Here is a 19,752-nt window from a genome sequence, read left to right as displayed (position 1 = left end):
TGGGAGCTTCGAGCCTAGAAAGCGATCAGACAAGCGCGGGTTGGAATCACAACCCTCTATCCTTCCCAGGGGGTTGCGCCAAAGCTACGCCTCCTCTTGGGCTGTCGCTGGGGAGCTGGGAGAAAGCGGCCCTAGCGTATCTCTTTAATGCGCGCCCCCGGAGGCCCGGCGCGCCCCCGCCACTATAACTGGAGTGCATGGAGCAAGCTGCGTACAGAGGAAGAAGGGCGGGCGCTGGGCGCCCATTGACCGACTTTTCCAAGTGCGATCAGCGCCCGTCCGGCCTACATCCCGCCCCCATGGACCCGCCCGGGGGCGTCCACTGCTGAGGACCCGATGCCTATTGGGCTCCGGGCTAGGTTGCACCCCGCCACTGCAAAGTGACCCTCCACGGGCCGTGCAGGCTCCCAGCACCTCTTCCCGCAGAGCTCGCCGTCGGGCGAGGGCTCCACCGCCGCCACGCCTCGCGCCCCGCGCTGCCCGCCCCATGCTGGTGCACACTTACTCCGCCATGGTGAGTAGTCACGGGCCCGGGGACACCGGGGCGTACCGGGCCGGGATCCGGGAGCCTGAATGCTGGACCTTCCGAACCTCCTCCTCCAACGAAATTTCGGAGGGAGGGGGCCACAGCGACTCCGCCCGCTGAGAACTGTGCGCGCCGGAGACCAATGTCCCCAGCCCAAGGCTCCCGCGCCCACGGGTCATTCAGAGATAGACCTCGGGCCTCGGGAAGCGGGCAGGACGGCAGCTGGCCCCTCGGGAGCTGAGGAGGGTCCTTTCGGGCTGGGTCCTTTCAGCTGCCGATGGGTCGCCTAACGCGCCCCTTTTCTTCCCCAGGAGCGCCCCGACGGGCTGGGCGCAGCGGCTAGCGGGGCCCGCCTGTCGTCGCTGCCCCAAGCGGCCTACGGGCCGGCGCCGCAGCTCTGCCACACGCCAACCGCCGCCGCCGCTGACTTCCAGCCTCCCTACTTCCCGCCGCCCTACCCGCAGCCGCCACTGACCTACGGCCAGGCGTCCGACGCCGCCGCCGCCTTTCCCCATCTGGCCGGAGACCCGTACGGTGGCCTGGCGCCCCTGGCACAGCCGCAGCCTCCGCAGGCTGCCTGGGCCGCGCCCCGCGCCGCCGCCCGCGCCCACGACGAGCCGCCCGGCCTGCTGGCGCCTCCCGCCCGCGCCCTGGGCCTCGACCCGCGCCGCGACTACACCGCCGCTGTGCCGCGGCTCCTGCACGGCCTGGCAGACGGCGCGCACAGCCTGGCCGACGCGTCCCTCGGCCTTCCCGGGCTGGCGGTGCCGCCGGGCCTGGAGGACCTGCAGGTGAGGCCCGAAGGGTCCGGGATGGGCCAGCATCCGCTGCGGTGACTTAGGACCTGGCTGGAGGCAAAGAGTGACCAATGCAGGAACCCGACTTTTCTCCCAGCCTGACACTTCTTGCTCGTGACTCCCAGGATGCGTCCCACGTCCTAAGTTAGACGCTGCCTGGCCTTTCGGGCGGCCTGACACTGAGTCCATGAGCAGGTGCCTGGATGGCGGCGACCCTTCGCCGAGTAAATGGGCAGAGGCCGAACCACTTTTGTCCCTCTCCACTGGGCAACGTAGGGAACCTATGCCCAGTCGCGGTCTACTGGAGCAGCCTGTACCTGGAGCGAAGCGAAGTGGAGGAGTTGCCTGTCTTAAGGTTCCAAAATGCCCTTTTTGCACGGCATGGCGAGGCACCCAGGGCTCCAACTCAGCCGCAAATGGTGGAGCGCCGGTGAATCCTGGTCCCGCCCGTCGCCGGCCACAGGCGACGGGTGGTGCGCGTTGGGTGAAGCAGACAGGACAGGGACCGGGGACAGCAGGGGCTTGGGAAGCGAAAGGAGACTAGATCTACAAGCGCCCTTACCACCACCCTGTCCTATTTGCAGGCCATGGACGAGCCGGGAATGAGCCTCCTGGACCAGTCCGTGATCAAGAAAGGTAAGGAATGGCGTGCATCTGCCAGGGCAGAACCGGGCGAAATGGTGCAGGCCCCGGCACACAGACCCAGTTTCTTCCCCTGTGGCGCGTCCCTCCTGTGCGTCGCCAAGCTCACTCTTTACCAAGGCAAGGGCACTCTTTTGGATCTGGAGTTAATTTGCAAAACGAGTTAAACCACTTCTCTGTTTCCTAAGAGGTGTTAATGGGAGTGCTATTCCCATGGATGTCGTTAAATGATTTCCACTTTACCAAGCCTTATCATTTCCTAGCCTGTCTGGTGCTTTCTGCCCCTCCCTTCCTAGCAGGGCCTTGGGGACCTTGAGGTTTCCCTAGGGAATTTTTTCTCCATTTGGGAGCCTCTTTCAGCAGTTTAGGAATAGGGGAGCTGGTGTGTGACTATTGTGTTGGGCTGTACGCAGGAGGGTCAGGGCTTGGGAGTTGGTGTCTATGTGAGTTTGGGATCCTGTACATGTCTCTATGTTGCTTTCCCAGTATTTCTTGGTGTCTCTTGCTGTGAGTGTGTGACGTGTGTCTGTTATGTTGGTGTAATTTCCATGTGTTTGGGGGTCAGGGTCCCTGTTGTATCCCAGAATTTGTTCTTTGGCACTGAAGATCTTTAAGCATGTAGGGTTGCTCCCTGTGTATTTTCAGGATGTTTGTGTCTCTCTGCCCTTGGAAAAGCCAGGGGTTTGAGATCTGCCCTCCAGTGGATTTTCGGGCCTGTGAGTTCTGACTGTGACAGGGAAAGGTGAGAAAGACAGAGATTCAGAGAGGCCCAGGGATAAATTTGGGGCAGGTGCAGAGAGGAATATGGAGGCACAGACAAGCCCGCTGTACCTGGGGCAAGCACTTGAGCCGAGATTGGCTCAAGTTGTTTTTCAAACGAGTGAATTCAAGCCTGGACTCTGTTTGCCCTCCTTGAGTCCCAGGGAGGTGGGGTGGGGGGAGCTGGATTTCAAAAGTTGAGGCTGAGTTACCTGGGGCTGGGAGTTAGCTGGACCACCTGGTGTACATGTGGGGAAGATGAGGAGACAGGCCTCCCAGAACTTGGGAGAAGGGAGCTCCAGGTATTGGGGCTGTTACCTGGAGCTGGGGGTTTGGGGAGGCTGCCTGCAGTCCGGGCAGGTGTACACTCAGAGCCAGCTCTTTACTGGCGGCCGCTGCCTTGCTTTAGTGGATTATTTGGAACCCGACAGAAGGGAGAGCTCGGTGTGCAGCGGCAAGAGCCTGCCGCTGTGCTGTCCACCCAGAGATTCAACCATGGTCTTGGTCCCCAGTTCTGACTCCTGCCCGGGCTCCACAGGCTACGGGGGCTCGGCTCACTGACTCCCTCAGGGAGGCCAGGACTTTGCATTTTGGGAAGGAGCCTGGGGATTTCTGCCCTGGGGAAGGGTAGAAGGATCAGGTGGGGCTCTGAGTACCTTAAACCCCAATCCCCTGGCCAGAGCCAGGATAAAAGACTGGTTACCAAGAAGGAACCAAAATTGCCTCGAGTTAGTTTCTCTCAAAGGACATCAGCTTTCATAAATCCCGGGTCCTAGGGGTGTGCCGGGATCCCCAAAGAACACAGTGAGTGCAGCCGGGACTGTCCCGAGTGCTGCACACGGGCTCCGGCGGGTGGGGGATGGATGTGGGCGCTGGTGCTGTTCGAGATGTCGCCGACGCGGGCGTGCACACCGGCCGGACACCAGTGTCAGCCCGTCGGTGGCCCAGTGGAGCCCGGCGACCTGAGCTGGGGACTGCGTCCTGGGGGCCCCAACCCGGACGTCGAGTCACAGCCCGGAGCAATGGAGCAAAGGGGGAGGGATGAGAGCCGGGGCTCCCAACGGAAGGAATAGGCTGGTTCCTGAGTCGCGAGCTTGTCCTTCGGCTGGCGTGGCGAGCCTTTGAGGAGGAGAGAGGGTCATTGCGGCAGAGCCGACCTGCGAGGTCCGGACCTCGGAGCGGGGTGCGTGGGCGGGCGACCCAGCTGTGGCTAAGCAGGTGGCCCGGTTGGAGCCCTGCGCCCTGGAGCCTCCACGCCCCACGCGGCGGGTAATTTTCGTTTGGGCCCTCCGCAGTCACTGCGGAACTCCGGCCACGCCGCCAGCCACTTGGGCACAATTGATTAGCGTCCTTCAAGGCATCGGGAGACCCGGTCGAGTCCTGAAGTCCTCCGGCACCTGCCAGGGGCGGTGGAGGACCATCCCACTCAGACCCGGGCCCTGGAATTATAGAAGGTCGTTCTTGGCTAGCTGAAGCAAAGGATTCATTCCTCCAGCTCCTCCCGGCCCTGGCGGGAGGGGCAGCTGTGTCACGGGCGGTTGGAGTCCTAGGCTGTGAAAGGGAGGCGGCCGCAGCCCTACACCAGAAGCAGCCTTGCTACCGCAGGGAGGCCTCGGGTCTCGACTTCGACAGTGCGTCCAGGGAGGTTGTAAAATCTTCACTACTCCAGGCAGGGGAGGGGAGGCAAAGTCCCCGCCCCAACCCCACACTTCCAGGTCGGCAGCCCGTTGTAGCCAGGGCTGCCGGGGCAAGGATGGCAGATGGGGCTGAGGCTGACCCGAAGGGAAGTGGGGAGCCCTCAATTTTCTGCCCACATTTGTCACTTTCAGTTTCGTGACTTGTCCTAGGGGCACAGAAAGCAGGCGGGACTGGCCTGAGAGACAGACATGGACAGGAATATTTCCCAGCCAAGAAAGGCAGTGAACAGGGTCTGTATACCTTGTAGTGGGAGCTCAGAAGAGGAGCAGTGAGTGCCTGAACTTGGGAGGCTTCCTGAGGGAGAGGCAGCAGGGGGCTCAGTAGGTATTCAGATTTGTTGAATGAAGGGTTTGGAAGTCTGAGTGCATTCGGAGAGGGGGTGTACAAAGGGCCGAGCTACTTTCGCTCCACTAGGAACAGCACGTGCCTATGCCCTCTCTTTGGAAAGCCAGACAGGTTTAAAAAGGTTAAAAATCTCCGTGGGTTTCAGGCTATACAGTCACAGCTGGAGGGGAGTGGTTTGGGGATGAGAATTGAGATAATCCTCCTTTCCTCCGAGGAGAGTGGGTAGTTGCCTAATTGGGGGTGGGGAATCCCTCTCTGCTGGGCTCTGTTGTCCAGTCTCAGGGCAGGGGATGATGTAGGTTCTCTGCTCTCCCTGGATCTGGGGAAAGAAAAGGGAGATGGGGAGTTTCTGGGCTTCCAAGTGAATCTACAAGCAGGGCCAGGACCGGGGTGAGGTAAGTGAGGAATTCACTTGAGGCAAGATTTAGGAGGGCGCCTAAAAGCTCAGTAATCAAGGTAAATGATACATCTTAGTGCAATATGTTTAAAATTTTTTAATGCAAAAAATATCCACAATAAACGAAATATCAAAATTTAAGTAAAGATGGAATCTGACCCTGCACTTCTACAACCCTGCCTCGCCTCCCAGGCTACCATTGGCCCCAGAATGAGATAAAAAAACTGGTGCCCATGCAGATAGACTGTGGACTGTACCTGAGGGCAGCATAGAGCAGGGCAGTGAACGGTAGCAGTTATATTTAAAAGAAACCCTCTAGGGGAGAGGGAAGAGGGGAGGGGGAAGATAGATAGGAGTAGGGGATTAAGAGGTACAAACTTACTATGTATAAAGTAAATAAGGTACAAGGATATATTGTACAACACAGGGAACATAGCCGTTATTTTATAATAACTATAAGTGGAATATATCTTTAAAAATTGTCAATCATTATGTTGTACACTTGCAACTTATATAATATTGTACATCAACTATCCCTCAATTAAAAAAATAAAATAAACCCTCTAGCAGTTGGTGAGAAGGAAACTTAACCAGCAGGTCCCACTTGGGGAGATGAGGGGACTCAAGTGGGCTGGGAGGAGGGTCACGACCCCTCCTGTCTGCCTTCCTCCTGCTGCCCCTTCCCCCCAGGCTTTGGACCTTAAGTGGTACCTTAAGTGTGGTCTAAGGAACCACATGCATCAAATCCCCAGGGGTGCTTGTTAAAAAATGCAGATTTCCTGGGCACCATTTCACATCTACTGAATGAGAATCCCTGGAATTATGGCCCTGGAACTTCATTTCTTTAACTGATTGATTGAAGTAAAATGTACATACCTGAAATTCACCCATTGGAAAAGCGCAGTTCAATGATTTTTAGTAAATGTATGGAGTTGTGTAACCATTACCACAGTCTGTTTTAAGACATTTCCAACACCCCCCAAGGTTCCTCCATTCCCAGTTGTAATTAATTCCCACTCCAGGCCTTAGGCAACCACTGGTCTGCTTTCTGTCTATATGTTTGCACATACTGGACACGTTATATAAATGGAACATATAAGTATGCTGACTTTTGCATCTAGCTTCTTGTACTTATAATGTTTTTGAGGTTCATCTGTGTTGTAGGCTGTATCAGTAGGTCATTCCTTTTTTTATTGGTTAGTAGTACTCCATCGTGTGGATGTAACACATTTTGTTTATTCATTCAGCAGTTGATGGACACTGGGGTTGTTTCCACTTTTTGGCTAGGATAAATAATGCTGCTATGATCATTTACACGCATGTCTTTGTGTGAACATACGTTTTCACCGCTCTTGAACTCCTAGGAGGGGAATGTCTGGATTTTATGGTAAGTTTGTCTTTAATTTTTTTAAAGAAACTCCCAAGCTGTTTTCTAAAGTGGCTGTACTGTTTTACATTCCCACTAAGAAAGTGTGAGAGTTCCAGTTTCTCCACATCGTCATCTGCACTTGATATGTCTCTTTTTGATTATAGCCTTCTTGATGGTACCTCAGTATCCTTTTAATTTGCATTTCCCTAATGACTAATGATGCTGAGCACTTTTCCATGTGCTTATTAGCCATTCATATATCATTTTAAGTGAAATGTCTACTCACATATTTTGAACATTTTCTAATTGGGTTGTATATCTTACTATTGGATTATAAGAACTCTTTATGTATTCTGGATACACATCCCTGATAAGATACAGGATTTGTAAATATTTTCTTCAAGTCTATGGTTTGTCTTTTCATTTTCTTAATAGTGTCTTTTCAGGTGCAAAAGTTTTCGATTTTGATGAAATCCAGTTTATCATTATTTTCTTTTATGGATCATGCTTTTGGTGTTATATTAGGAACTCTTTGCCTAACCCAAGGTCATGAAGATTTTTCTCCTGTATTTTCTTCTAGAAAGACTTGCAATTTTAACCAACTTTCCAACAGAGTCTATTGCACACTCCCCAGAATCAGTGGTCAGACCATATCTACCACCTGTGGACAGAGTGTGTAGACTTGTGTGTGTGTGTGAGTCTTGTCTGATAGATTGGCTAACTAGGAGCTCTGTCTGTAGGACATTCCTATGTCTGTAGGAGTGTGTACATGTGAATGGCTTCTGCGTTCATGACCAGGGGGACACCATGGGTAGACCACTTCAGCTTTAGGACACTGTGGTGTGGGAGACAAACACTGGTCCCTCCTTTGCAATCCGTGCTAGTTAATTCCCACCTTCGTGACTGCTCCTGTCCCAGGCTACCTGCTTCCCTAACCCTGGCCTCCAAACCTCTGTCATTTTTGAAGGAAGAAGCTGAGGAAAAGGGTACAGACAAGTGGGGAAAGCAACAAAGTCTGTAATTCATATACACAAACACATGTCCACCTGTCATGCGCTACATTAGCCGCACCTATGTTTGCATAAATCTGGCATATACTCTATGTTTAAATATATCAGCAGGAGCAAAAGCACTTGCAGATAACCTTATGCATGTTGCCACATACTTGCAACAGTCGGGCAGAGCCTATGTGTATATAGCTGGGGCTCGGTATTTGTTGCTGAGTAAGTGTGCATATGCACAGTCTCATCCTCAGTGCTCTATGGCAGGGCATGTAGTTTTTATGTATAGATGTTTGTGTGACACGTGTGCTCACATATGTCCCTGTTTGTACATGCGCAAACAGCTTCACCCAGCTTTGGTCTCTCTCCTCTCTCACAGTGCCTGGCCTCAGAGGTCCCCAGATTTTAATAAAAGCTGGATAGAGGAGGCTGCTGGGGGAGAGAGGAATTTTCTGTTCCTCTGACCATTCCCTCTGGCTAGGAGTCACGGGAGAGAGGACAGTCACTTTGCCCTTCTTGTTAATTTGCTAATTCATAGTTTTAGTTTTTTAAGTCGAGCATGAGGTATAATTTATGTATAGTACAGTTCACCCTTTTTAGATGTGCATTTCTATGAATTTTGACAAATGTAAACATATAGTCAAGATATGAAATATGTTAGAGAATGGTTCCATCACCCCAGAAAGTCCCCTCAAGGCAGAGGGACACAGGTGATGAGGGAGCCCGTGCAGAGGCCTGGGAGACACTGGGGTGGGGGGTGGCATGGCTGCTATTGCGTGTCCAGTGTCAGTGTGTCTGTTGGGTCAGGACATTCATGCTCCTCACTCTGGGGCGGAGGCTGGGATTAGGATAAGAGGAGTGAGGCAGGGTCGTGGAAGAGCAGGATCAGAGCCTGCTTCTATTTAAATTTTTGATATTTTGTCACTGTGGATTTTTACATTAATTTTTACTTTTAAAAATATTGCATTAAAATACTGTTTGCCTTGATTGCTGAGTTTTTTGCTGCCTCCTTAAATTTTGCACCCACGACAAGCGCCTCCCCTGCCTCACCCTAGTTTTGGCCCGGCTCTGGGGACAGGGAACTTGCCTGGGGTAGGGTGTGTGCTGCTACTCTCTCCACCTCCCCCCACCTCTTCACTTCTCCCACTCAGCCCCATCCATGACCTGTTGGCCCTTCCCTGGTGCCTGAATAGGGACGACCCAGGGAGGAAGGGCAGTTTTACCATCAATTGCTAAAAAAGAAATGAGGTTCCCTTTCCGACCCTCCCCCACCCCCACCCCCACCCCATGCATATATTGGCTGTGAGTCTTCACACTTTCTCCCATTCCACGTTTCAAGGGCCCTTGCTTCCCTCATTTATTCTACATTCATTGACACCCCCTTGTGCCAAGACTCTGCTCTCAGGCACTCCCAGTTGGTGGGGAAGACAGAGGAGGAAGCAGACATGAGGTTCAGTGTGGTAAGGACAGCGACAGAGGGTGAAAAGGAGCAGGGGGTGAGGGCTTAGGAAGCTTTGCATTGCGGGTGGTGCCCGGACTGAGGCTTGAGAAGGAGGAGGCCCCGCTTAGTAAAATGGAGAAGGGCTCCTGAGACAGACAGCAAGCAGTTCTGCGGGGCTTAAAGAGCCCACACGCTGGTGAGCTAGTCGTCCCGCATCCCAGGTGGTGCTTCACACGTTCCATGTGACCTGTCCTGGGTTTTTAAATTTTTGAATCAGTTGCCAATGTTTAAAAATCCAGGGACTTCCCTGGCGGTCCAGTGGTTAGGATGCTTCCATTGCAGGGCGCATGGATTCAATCCCTGGTCAGGGAACTAAGATCCCACAAGCTGCACAGTGTGGCCAAAAAATAATAATAATAAAGTAAAAATCCAGAGATTTCACCTAGAAATCTCAAATCCTTGTCTCACCAGCAAAAACAAAAACAAAACAAACCAAGAGTTCCGGCAATGTTGGTGTATCCTGCATGGTAACACTCGGCCAAGTAGCAGGTCTCCCACATCTCACTTACTTATATGTTAACTCCTGTGCTCCCCACCTTTGAAGTCTAGAACTGTGCTGTCCACTGTGGGAGCCACGGGCCACGTGTGGCTATTGAGCACTTGAAATGTGGCTAGTCGGAATTAGGATGGGCTATAACTGTAAAATACGTGTTGAATTTTGAAGACCAAGGACAAGAAAAGAATGTAAAATAGCTCATTAAGGGATTCCCTGGTGGCGCAGTGGTTGAGAATCCACCTGCCAATGCATGGGGCATGGGTTCAAGCCCTGGTCCGGGAAGATCCCACATGCTGCGGAGAAACTAAGCCCGTGCACCACAACTACTGAGCCTGCGCTCTAGAGCCCACGAGCCACAACTTCTGAAGCCCGCGCACCTAGAGCCCGTGCTCCACAAGAGAAGCACCGCAATGAGAAGCTCGCACACAGCAACGAAGAGTAGCCCCCGCTCGCCACAACCAGAGAAAAGCCCACGAGCAGCAATGAAGACCCAACGCAGCCAAAAATAAAATAAATTACAAAAAAAAGCTCATTAATAATTTTTAAAATATCGATTGTATGTTTCAGTGATAATATTTTTATTTTTTATTTATTTAAAAATTTTTAAATTTTTATTATTTTTTTTTTGGCTGTGTTAGGTCTTTGTTGCTGCATGCGGGCTTTCCCTAGTTGCAGTGAGCGGGGGCTACTCTTCGTTGCAGTGCGCGGGCTTCTCACTGCGGTGGCTTCTCTTGTTGTGGAGCATGGGCTCTAGGCGCACAGGCTTCAGTAGTTGTGGCTCGCAGGCTCTAGAGCACAGGCTTAGTAGTTATGGCTTAGTTGCTCCGCGGCATGTGGGATCTTCCTGGACCAGGGCTCGAACCCGTGTCCCCTGCATGGGCAGGTGTATTCTTAACCACTGTGCCACCAGGGAAGTCCCGATAATATTTTTATATATGGGGTAAGTAAAATATATTAAAATTGGTATTAACATGTTTCTTACTTTTTAAAAATAGAGCTACCAGAAGATATAAATTTATATATGTGGCTTACAGTATATTTGTATTGGTCAGTGTGGGTCGAGAGCCTAAAGGGCAGATGGAGGACCAGGCAAAAGGGGTAGGCAGGGCCGGACCACAAAAGAGGGTGAAGGAGGACATTATGACAGTTAAGAATGTGAACTTTAAAGTCCATTGTCAGAGGTCAAGACCCATGTCTGCTCCTTATTGCTGTACTATCTTAACTTGTTTGAACTTTTAGTTTCTTCATCTTGAAATGGGGACAGAAAATAGCATCTCCACAGAGCTGTTAGTGTGAAGCACTTGGTATATAGTTGGCACTCACTGAAGGATAGGCAGCAGCATTCTGCTCAGCTATGGAGCTGGAATTTAATTCTTGGGCACTGACGGGTTCTAGCTGGGGAGTGATGGGTGTTTCAGAAAGATCCCTCTGGAGCAGGGGCTGGGCAGAAATTCAGGTGGGAAATGAGTGAGCGTCCCTGTACACCTGGAGAAGTGGCTGCATCCAGGGCACGTGGAGAAAAGAAAGCCCTAGTACGTGGTGATGGATGGGATGTGGTGGGAGAGGGCAGCGTGGAGGGCCTCACTGAGGTTTCTAGCTGGGCGATGGGATGGAGGGTTTGAATGTGCATCCAGAGAGGAAAAAGCTGGAGGGGCTCTGCCAGGCCAGGGACTGGGCCAGCCTTGCTTACCTCTGCCTTCCCAAGGCTTAGCACAGTTCCTGGCACACAGGTGCTCAGCAAATATTTGCCAAATGGCTGGAGGGCCAAGTGCTGCCTTTGATGCCATAGTCCAGGGCTTGCTACTGGTACTAAGTCTACCAGCTGTGTGATCTCAGCCACATTACTTCACCCCTCTGGGCTTCAGTCTCCTCATCTGTAAAAGGGGAATAATAACATAGCCCCCTGGTGGGTTGTTCTGAGGATTCAGTGAGGTTATCTGTATGGTGAATGCTCAGTGACTGTTGGCCTCAGGCTCCCCACTTGATCCCCCTCCCCAAACACACAAGGCCTGCCTTTTCTACCAAGGCTCTCACTTCCTTGAAAGAAGAGAAGCCCAAGGGGAAGCAAGTGCCTCAGTCAGTCTCCCTTCCCCCTGAGGCTTAGCAGAGAATGGAGGTTAGACTGCAGGAAGAACTTTCTTTTAGAGCCAAGAGTGTCCAAATGGGTGTTAAAAAATAAACTTCTCAGATTTCCCTCCCTGTCCTTCATAGATATTAGTAGATAATTAGAAAGCATTTGGGGGAGGGGGTGATAGAGTGTGTCTCTTCATTCTTGGTCTCCTTGAGCATCCCAGAGAGACTTGGCAGGAAAGGGGCCAGGGCTGGAGGCCTAATGGGGCCATAACCTCCCTGTCCCTGGGATGTGGGAGCCCAAGGGCCCCAGGCCTTTCACTGATCTGGGGCTGTGGGTGAGACGTGGGGATCACAAATGAGCGGGGGTAATCAGGGATCGCCTGTGATTGTGCAGATCTGGCTGAGCTCTGCTGCAGTGACCCAGGAATCCTGCCTCCAGCTCATATTCCATTTCCTTAGTTCCAACTCCCTCTCTGATTACACACGGCAAAACTCCAAGACTGCTGAAGCTGTTTGAGTTTTAACAGGGAACCAGCCTGACTCAGTGAAAGAACAGGGGTTCAAGAGCCAGAGAACTTAGGGTTTAATGTCTACCACCCATTAGCTGAGTGAGCTAGAGTGAGTCACGTTAACCTCATTGTGCTTCAGTCTCTTCCCTTGTAGAGCAGACATAGTAGAACCTCCTTCCACAAGGTGCTGGGACGTACAGATGCAGCTGTGTGTACACAGCATGCTAGAACGGGGCCCAGCACACAGCTGGTGCTTCAGCAATGCGCTCGTGCCACAGCTGGCTAGTGCCCGTGTCCGGTGGTCCCTGGCTCAGTGTTGTCTCTCTCTTCCTTGCTCTTGCTTCTGCTTCACAGTCCCCATCCCCTCCAAAGCCAGCAGCCTTTCGGCCCTCTTATTGGCCAAAGACAGCTTGGTTGGCGGCATCACGAACCCCAGTGAGGTCTTCTGCTCCGTGCCAGGCCGGCTGTCTCTGCTCAGCTCGACATCCAAGTACAAGGTGACAGTGGGGGAGGTCCAGCGGCGACTCTCACCCCCCGAGTGCCTCAATGCCTCTCTCCTGGGTGGTGTCCTTCGCAGGTAGGAAGGCCAGCCCACAGCTTCCTGCACAGTATCAAAGCTAAAATGTGTGGTCGCTTCAGACTTTCTCAGGGGATCGGAGAGGGGCCGGCCCCACCCCAGGCCACAGGGTCATCTCCACCTCAGTCTCCCTGGGGGATTGTGCATGCTCTCTGGGCAGGCCTAGGTCCTCAGCAGCTCCCATGGGTCTGTGGGCTTGGGGGTCACGGGTAGAGAGGAGCCTGGGTACAGAGAAGGGATGGAGGACTCACCCACATTGGGTACGATGGACAAGGCTGGGTCTGGGGAAGGGAGAGTGCCATCTTCACCCCATCCCTCAGGAAAAGGATCCCCGGGACCTAAGGCCCATTCCCTGTGTCAGTATAGGCCTCTCTGGTGCGTGTGTTTTGGGGTGGGGGGCATGGGGTGCATGGTTTGTCTTCATAGTTGTGTCTGTCTCTCTGTGTGCGTGTCCTTGTGCCTGGGTATTTCTGCTTCAGGGCTATCAGCTTTGATATGTTTGAGGATAGTGTTTGTGTGTGTGCATGTGTGCATGTGTGTGTATATGTGGTGTAGGGGTGGCCAGGAGTATATGTTTCCGTGAGTGTGAGTTTCCTGTGTTGCCTTTAGTGAGATGTGTTGGTTACAGTGTGCTACTCTGTGTGAGTGTGTATGTTGTGTGTGTGTGTGTGTGACTGCATGCGCACGTGGAGCTAGACATATGTGTGTTTACCTGTCTGTACCTTTGTGTGGGGCTGCATCTGTGCAGGTGTGGGAGTATCTCCTTATTCCTGGTCTCTTTGAGCATCCCAGAGCGACTTGTATGAGTCTGTGAATGTCTGTACAAATGACCCTGGGATCCTGACTTGGTGTGAACATGTGTCTCTGACTGTGTCCCTGGGTGTTTGAGTCTGTGTGTCTGTCTCTATTGGTGTGTGTGTCTCTCTTCTTGGCCCTCAGTGTGCGTTCATCTGTGTATGTGTCTATGTGCTCCTGGGCAGCTGTGTGTGTAACAGTGTCTCCCCATGTGTCTGTGTTTCCCTGTGTGTTTCAGGGTCTGTGTGTCCCTGGGTAGCTGTGTTGGTGTGCTCAGGTGGGAAAAAGGACCCTAAGATGCTGGTTCATCCTGCCCCACCTTGGGCTGTCCCTGCTATTGAGAGGATTAGGGAGAAGTGAGGGGTTCCTGGAGCTGCGTGCTAGGCCCCCCATTCCCATCTTGGCTGCAAAACCAGTGAGATTAGGAGATTGGGATCAGGTAAATAGAGACCCCAGAGTGTCCCCAGGACCAGACCCAAGCCTCAGCAGGGTTGGTGGAGGCAGGAAGGCCCTGTTGGGTCACTTAGCATACATGCTTCATCTTGTCTTCATAGTGTGTGTCTCTGTCTTTCTGTGTGCATGGCAAGGGCCAAGTCCAAGAATGGGGGCCGGTGCCTGCGGGAACGGCTGGAGAAGATTGGGCTCAATTTGCCAGCTGGTCGTCGCAAGGCCGCCAATGTGACGCTGCTGACTTCACTAGTAGAGGGTGAGGCCTGAGGGGACCTGTGTCATCCAGTGTGACTGTGTGTGGCTGTCTCTAATGCAGGAGGGTGTGTTAGTCATGTGTGTGTTCTCTGTGCACCATGTATAAGTAAGGGGTGTGTGTGATATATGTGTACAGTCTTTAAGTGTACATGGAAGCACACATGTGCATGTGCCGGTGCAGTAGAGAGCATGTGTGCGTGTGTGTGTGTGTGTGTGTGTGTGTGCATGGGGGGAAGAGTGGCCAGTGTTTGGATGTGGTAAAGAGATGAGGGGTCAGAGTCCCTTCCTTGGAGGTTGGGGACTCTCAGCTCGATTATCTTGAGTTCAGGCTCTGGGACAGCTGGTGAGCTCAGCTCCCACCCCTTAGCTCAGAGCCCATCTGAGGTAGCCCCAGGGGAGGGCAGCGGGGTTGTGTCTAGAGCTGAGAGGGAAATCAAGAAAAGATATATATAGAAGCAGGATGGCCCCGGTCAGGGGTTGGAGTGTCAAGGCCATGCTCCAGGCTCAAAGGTACACCTGGCTGTAGTGACGGCTCATCTCTCTGCCTCCCCTCCCTCCTAGGAGAGGCTGTACACCTGGCCCGAGACTTTGGCTACGTCTGTGAGACCGAGTTCCCAGCCAAGGCAGCTGCCGAGTACCTGTGCCGCCAGCATGCTGACCCGGGGGAACTGCACAGCCGCAAGAGCATGCTGCTGGCCGCCAAGTGAGTGAGGGCGCCACGCACTGGCTGTCATGGGTGCCGTGTACAGGCACATGTTGGTGCAATGCACAGACACAGACACCAAGCATGGGCACAATGGATACCACTCGTGTACATGTGATGTACACATGGTACATGCAGCACTGCACACAGGCACACCTAGGTTCCATGCTGTGCACGTGACAGGGCACACATGGATACATGTGAACATATCTGGGTTCTACACATCAGCAAACAGTGTCACAGACAGGCTTACGTAAGTCCACGTGTGGGCACCACCAGCCCCAGTCCCGTCATGAGTCTGAGGTTCTCTGGCCTTGCTCCCCCTGCCTGAGCCTTGCCAATCAGCCCCTCTGCTCCAGTGACCTCCATCAGGGCACCAACACCCACCCAGACCCCTGGGTTGACCCCCCTTTGTTCTTACTTCACATCTGACCCCTCTGCAAGTCTCACTGATGCCTCCCTCGCCACCACTCGCATGCCACCTCAACTCTGGTCTCCCAGTCTCACTCCTGGACGTTCACCCCAGCGCCCCTCTGTTCCCCCAGCCTCCCTGCACATGCACTGATCCCTACCCAAGAGCCCCTTCAATGGCTCCCACTGCTACTGCAATTGATTTTCAAACTAGGTTCTGTAGGGATGCCGCAGGGCCTGTTTAATGAACTGGTGTTCCATTAAGATTTAGTTTTTAGAAAGGGTCCCATTGCAAGAAGAGACAGACATGGGGGCGGGTTTGAGAACCACCATTCTGTCAAGTCCAGACTCCTTTGAGGGCCCCCATAATCTGGTCTGCACAAACTCCACCCGCTCCAACTGACCCACTTGCTCTCTCCTGCCCTCCTGTCCTTGGGCTTGTTCTTCCGCTTAGAACATCATCCAGTCCCCCCACCTAACAGTCCTTCAAATCACAGCTCCATGCTCCCGCCTTCAAGGCTTCCTCAAGTCCCCTAGGCAGAATTGGAATCACAGACTCACGGGACTGCCATGACTCATGGGGCCTTTGAGGCTGCTCATATTGGAGCTGGAGAAACATATCTAGGGCAGGGATCACCTCACTCATTAACCAGCTAACTCATCAAGCACTTTCTGGGTCCCAGTCATGTCTAAGATGCTGACCCGGTTCCTTGGTGATGCAAAGGTGAGACACAAGTGATTCTCCTGCCTGAGCCATATATCCAGCCACATACTGGAGACGGATTCAAATCCCAGCCTAGTCACTTGGGCAGGTCATCTAACCTGTCTGAAACCACCCAGTTTCCTCTTCCATGTGATGGGAATGATAATAACATTATAGATTTGTTGTGAGGATTAAGTGAGATGATACATACAGTGTGCTTGGCACAGCATCCAGGCCTCAATTCATGTTCACTGCTAGCTATTATTTCAGTTATTTAAGGCAGATTCTGGATTGTTCCCCAATAATTTCGTAGACAAACCTCTTGAAGCATTGGCTGTTTTGGGTGGAGGTGGCAGTAAGAGAGGGAATCAAGGAAAGTTTCCTGGATAAGGTAGGAGTTGAGCTGGACTTGGAACGTGGGCAGGACATCCACAGAAAAAGAAATCGTAGGGTATTGGCATGTGCTATTTATTAGGTGTGTGACATTGGGCAAATCAGTTAACTTCTCTAAACCTTAGTTTACTTTTCTCTAACACGGGTATGATCATCATTTGTAGACTGTTGGGTCAGCAATCATATATATAATGTATATAAAGTACCCAGTATGTGGTGGGTCCTTCCCTGGACTCAGACCTTTGTCCTCTAACCTCTGACCCTCCTTCCCCCACCAGGCAGATCTGCAAGGAGTTTGCAGACTTGATGGCGCAGGACCGTTCACCGCTGGGGAACACCCGCCCAGCACTCATCCTGGAGCCCGGAGTGCAGAGCTGCCTGACACACTTTAGCCTCATCACCCACGGCTTCGGCGGGCCTGCCATCTGTGCTGCCCTCACTGCCTTCCAGAACTACTTGCTGGAGTCACTCAAGGGGCTGGACAAGATGTTTCTAAGCAGTGCAGGCAGTGGGCATGGTGACACCAAGGCTTCGGAGAAGGATGCCAAACTTCGGAAGTAACTGCTTCCCCCACCCCATCCCTAAGGGGCTCCCAAGGTCTGAAATGAGGTCTTTGCTCCTGGGGGTGGGCCTGACAGGATTAAAAGGTGGGGTTGGAGTCAGGCCAGAAAGAGAATATTCCTCCAGAAGCCCATGAGTTAGGGGTCTGGGCTGGAGTAAGGGGAGGTGGCCTCTGTGGTGGTTTGTAGATAAGGGCCCAGGCGTCTGCCTCGCGTGTGCAATTTTCTGACCCTTGACTGCTGAGAAAGGCTTGGACAGGAAATTGCATGGAAAAGCCTGGTTCTTGGGGCCAGCGCTGCCCATTAGGGTGATGGGTGCTCCTAGAGGCCAAGGCCTTGCTGTTTTTACTAACAGCAGGAGAGGAATTAACAAACCAGGTGCTACTGAGGAGTTGGTGCCCTTCATCCCAGAATCTCCTACCCCCAGAAAAGGGGTGCTGGCAGGAGGCCCCAGTGGGCTCTTTGGACCCCTGCCACTCTTGGAAAGAAGTGGGCAGGAGGGGCCCTCAAGGAACAGAGAAGATAAACACAAATTGGATAACTTGAATCCAGGCTGCACTTCAGTCCTGTTGCTGTGTCCTATTTATTTATGTTGTAATTTAAAGTTTTAAAATGTTCAGTGCAACTTATTTATCCCAATGAGTTGAGGACTCTTGTTTCAATGTCTTCTGCTTATGCACCACGATGTCCAGCTGGACCAGGATGGAGAGGGTGTTTTTGCTCGCAAAGGGCTGTTGGTGGGCCGGGAGGGAACAAAGATGTCAGGGACCCCAAGGTTGTTGCTGGGATTTTGTATTTGCTGTTGTTTCTCTTGACCCTGCAGTCAATGTACCTCCCCAACTCTCAGATTGCTTTCTCATTCTCTTAATAAAACCTTTTCATTGGATATGAAGCTCTCCCTGTCCTTCTTCAGCCCAAGGTCACGGGGGAGAGGCAGAGCCTGGGAATTGGGGGTGGGGGGGTGGAGTGGGAGGGCGACTATAAGGGGGAAACCTCGGAATGGGCTGTAGGCACCTCTGGGTGAGGGGGTACAGAAGGTGGGTCTATCTGGCTTGTCAGTGTGGCTGCTATTTGTGTGTGTGTGTGTGTGTGTGTGTGTAGTGAATCCTGGGGGGGCTGTATGTGTATTATTGTGACTTACTGGGCCGTGTGTGTGAATGTGTCAGTCCAGCTATTAGGTCTATGTGATGTGTTAACATGACCGTTGGTTACGTGTGTCTATCTGGCTCATTCAAATCCAGCTCTTCTGTCTCCTTGAGGATTTCATTCTTGAGGCCACTTTTCTTTCCTGCACCTTTATTCTCTCCCTCTCTACTGAATCATCTATACTAAATCGTTCCCCAAAGGACACATATTCTATGATCTCTTACCTTACAAAACATAAATCCTTTCTCCATTTACTTCTTTTGCAGTTGGAGAGTTTTTAAAAGATTGCTACACCCCTACCTCCATTTCCTCACCCACCCCCAATTCACTCCTCAACCACTTTAATCTGTCTTCTATCCCTACCAGCCTATGGAAATCCACTCAGCAAGGTCCTCAATGGCCACCTGTCAAACCCAAAGGCCCTTTTTCTGGACTTGCAGCATTTGACATGGCTGACCACTTGCTCTTCTCTGAAATTCTCTCTTCTATTTATGTCCAAAATGGAGTACTTGGGCGTCCCTGGTGGCACAGTGGTTGAGAGTTCGCCTGCCGATGCAGGGGACACGGGTTCGTGCCCCGGTCCGGGAAGATCCCACATGCCGCGGAGCGGCTGGGCCCGTGAGCCATGGCCACTGAGCCTGCGTTCTGCAACAGGAGAGGCCACAACAGTGAGAGGCCCGCGTACAGCAAAAAAAAAAAAAAAAAAAGGAGTACTTGACTCAAGTACTCAAATCTTGACCTCACCACCTTCCTGACCCAGTTGCTCAAGCCAGAAATTAGGGAGTCATATTTGATTCTTTCCCTACACCCAATCCATTAGAAAGTCCACATCCTTTTCTTTCTATCTCCTGTGCTACCACCCTAGTCCTCGAGACTATTACAATAGTCTTCCGACTGGTCCCTCTGTTTTCACTGGTACACCTTCATACTAAAGCCCTGCAACAATCAAAACTTTGCCTACTTCCTCAACCATATCTTAAACTATTCTCTTCATCACTCACTTTGCTCTAGCCACACTGGTTTCCTTCCTGTTCCTCAAATTACCACTTTTATGCCTCAGGGCCACTGCACTTACCGTTCTCTTGGCCTGGAATTCTCTTCCCTCAATTCTTTGTAGGTGTGCTGCCAGAGACAGATGGTCAGGTGTTTTGCAGAAATGAAAGGTCTGGGCGTCATCTCCCAGGGGAAAGGTCCAAAGATGTGATTTCTTCTCCCAAAAAGTTTCCCTGCCTCAGCCCACACATATGAAAGGAGGACTGGAGTAAAGGCTGAAAGTATGTTCTGCTTTAACGAAAGCCCTGGGCCTGCAAGAGACATTCTACTACTAAAATTATTTTACACTATGGGAAGTTGAAGGGATTAAATGAGGTAAGACATATGGCACTTAAACTATTTCAGCACCCTCTTCCATCTCTTAAGGGTTCCTTTTCAGCCTCCCTAACCTCTTCACTAGTCAGAGCTAAGCTTCCCTACCCTGAGGCAAAACAGGTGCTCTCTTCTCCAACCTATCCCCTCTCACCTCAAGCCTGGGAAGGAATAAATTGTTTTCAGTGTATTAATCACCTGAAAGCAGATGGGAACCAATCGGGAGACCATTCTGAGCAGTGTTTGGCCAGGAGTGTTAAAGCATCAGTGCATTCCCAGTG

At 52.1% G+C, this 19,752-nt stretch overlaps 1 protein-coding gene across 1 annotated transcript; it reads left to right on the top strand.

The window, feature by feature from the left end:
• Window positions 1-104: 104 nt before the first annotated feature.
• TFAP2E (transcription factor AP-2 epsilon) lies at window positions 105-17,846 on the top strand. The gene is made up of 7 exons (XM_022574960.3): window positions 105-514; window positions 838-1,317; window positions 1,908-1,959; window positions 12,468-12,690; window positions 14,073-14,191; window positions 14,752-14,893; window positions 16,679-17,846. Exons 1-7 carry the CDS (start codon window positions 488-490, stop codon window positions 16,959-16,961), a joined length of 1,326 nt encoding a protein of 441 aa, XP_022430668.1. The 5' UTR covers window positions 105-487; the 3' UTR covers window positions 16,962-17,846.
• Window positions 17,847-19,752: the final 1,906 nt, after the last annotated feature.

Source organism: Delphinapterus leucas, chromosome 1 (genome assembly GCF_059928025.1).
Source record: "Delphinapterus leucas isolate spDelLeu-1000000601 "Yukka" chromosome 1, BTC_Dleu_Yukka2, whole genome shotgun sequence".
NCBI classification, from domain to species: Eukaryota; Metazoa; Chordata; class Mammalia; order Artiodactyla; family Monodontidae; genus Delphinapterus; species Delphinapterus leucas.
The sequence above is the reverse complement of the archived record's forward strand: the minus strand, read 5'-3'. Positions and strand labels throughout refer to the sequence as shown.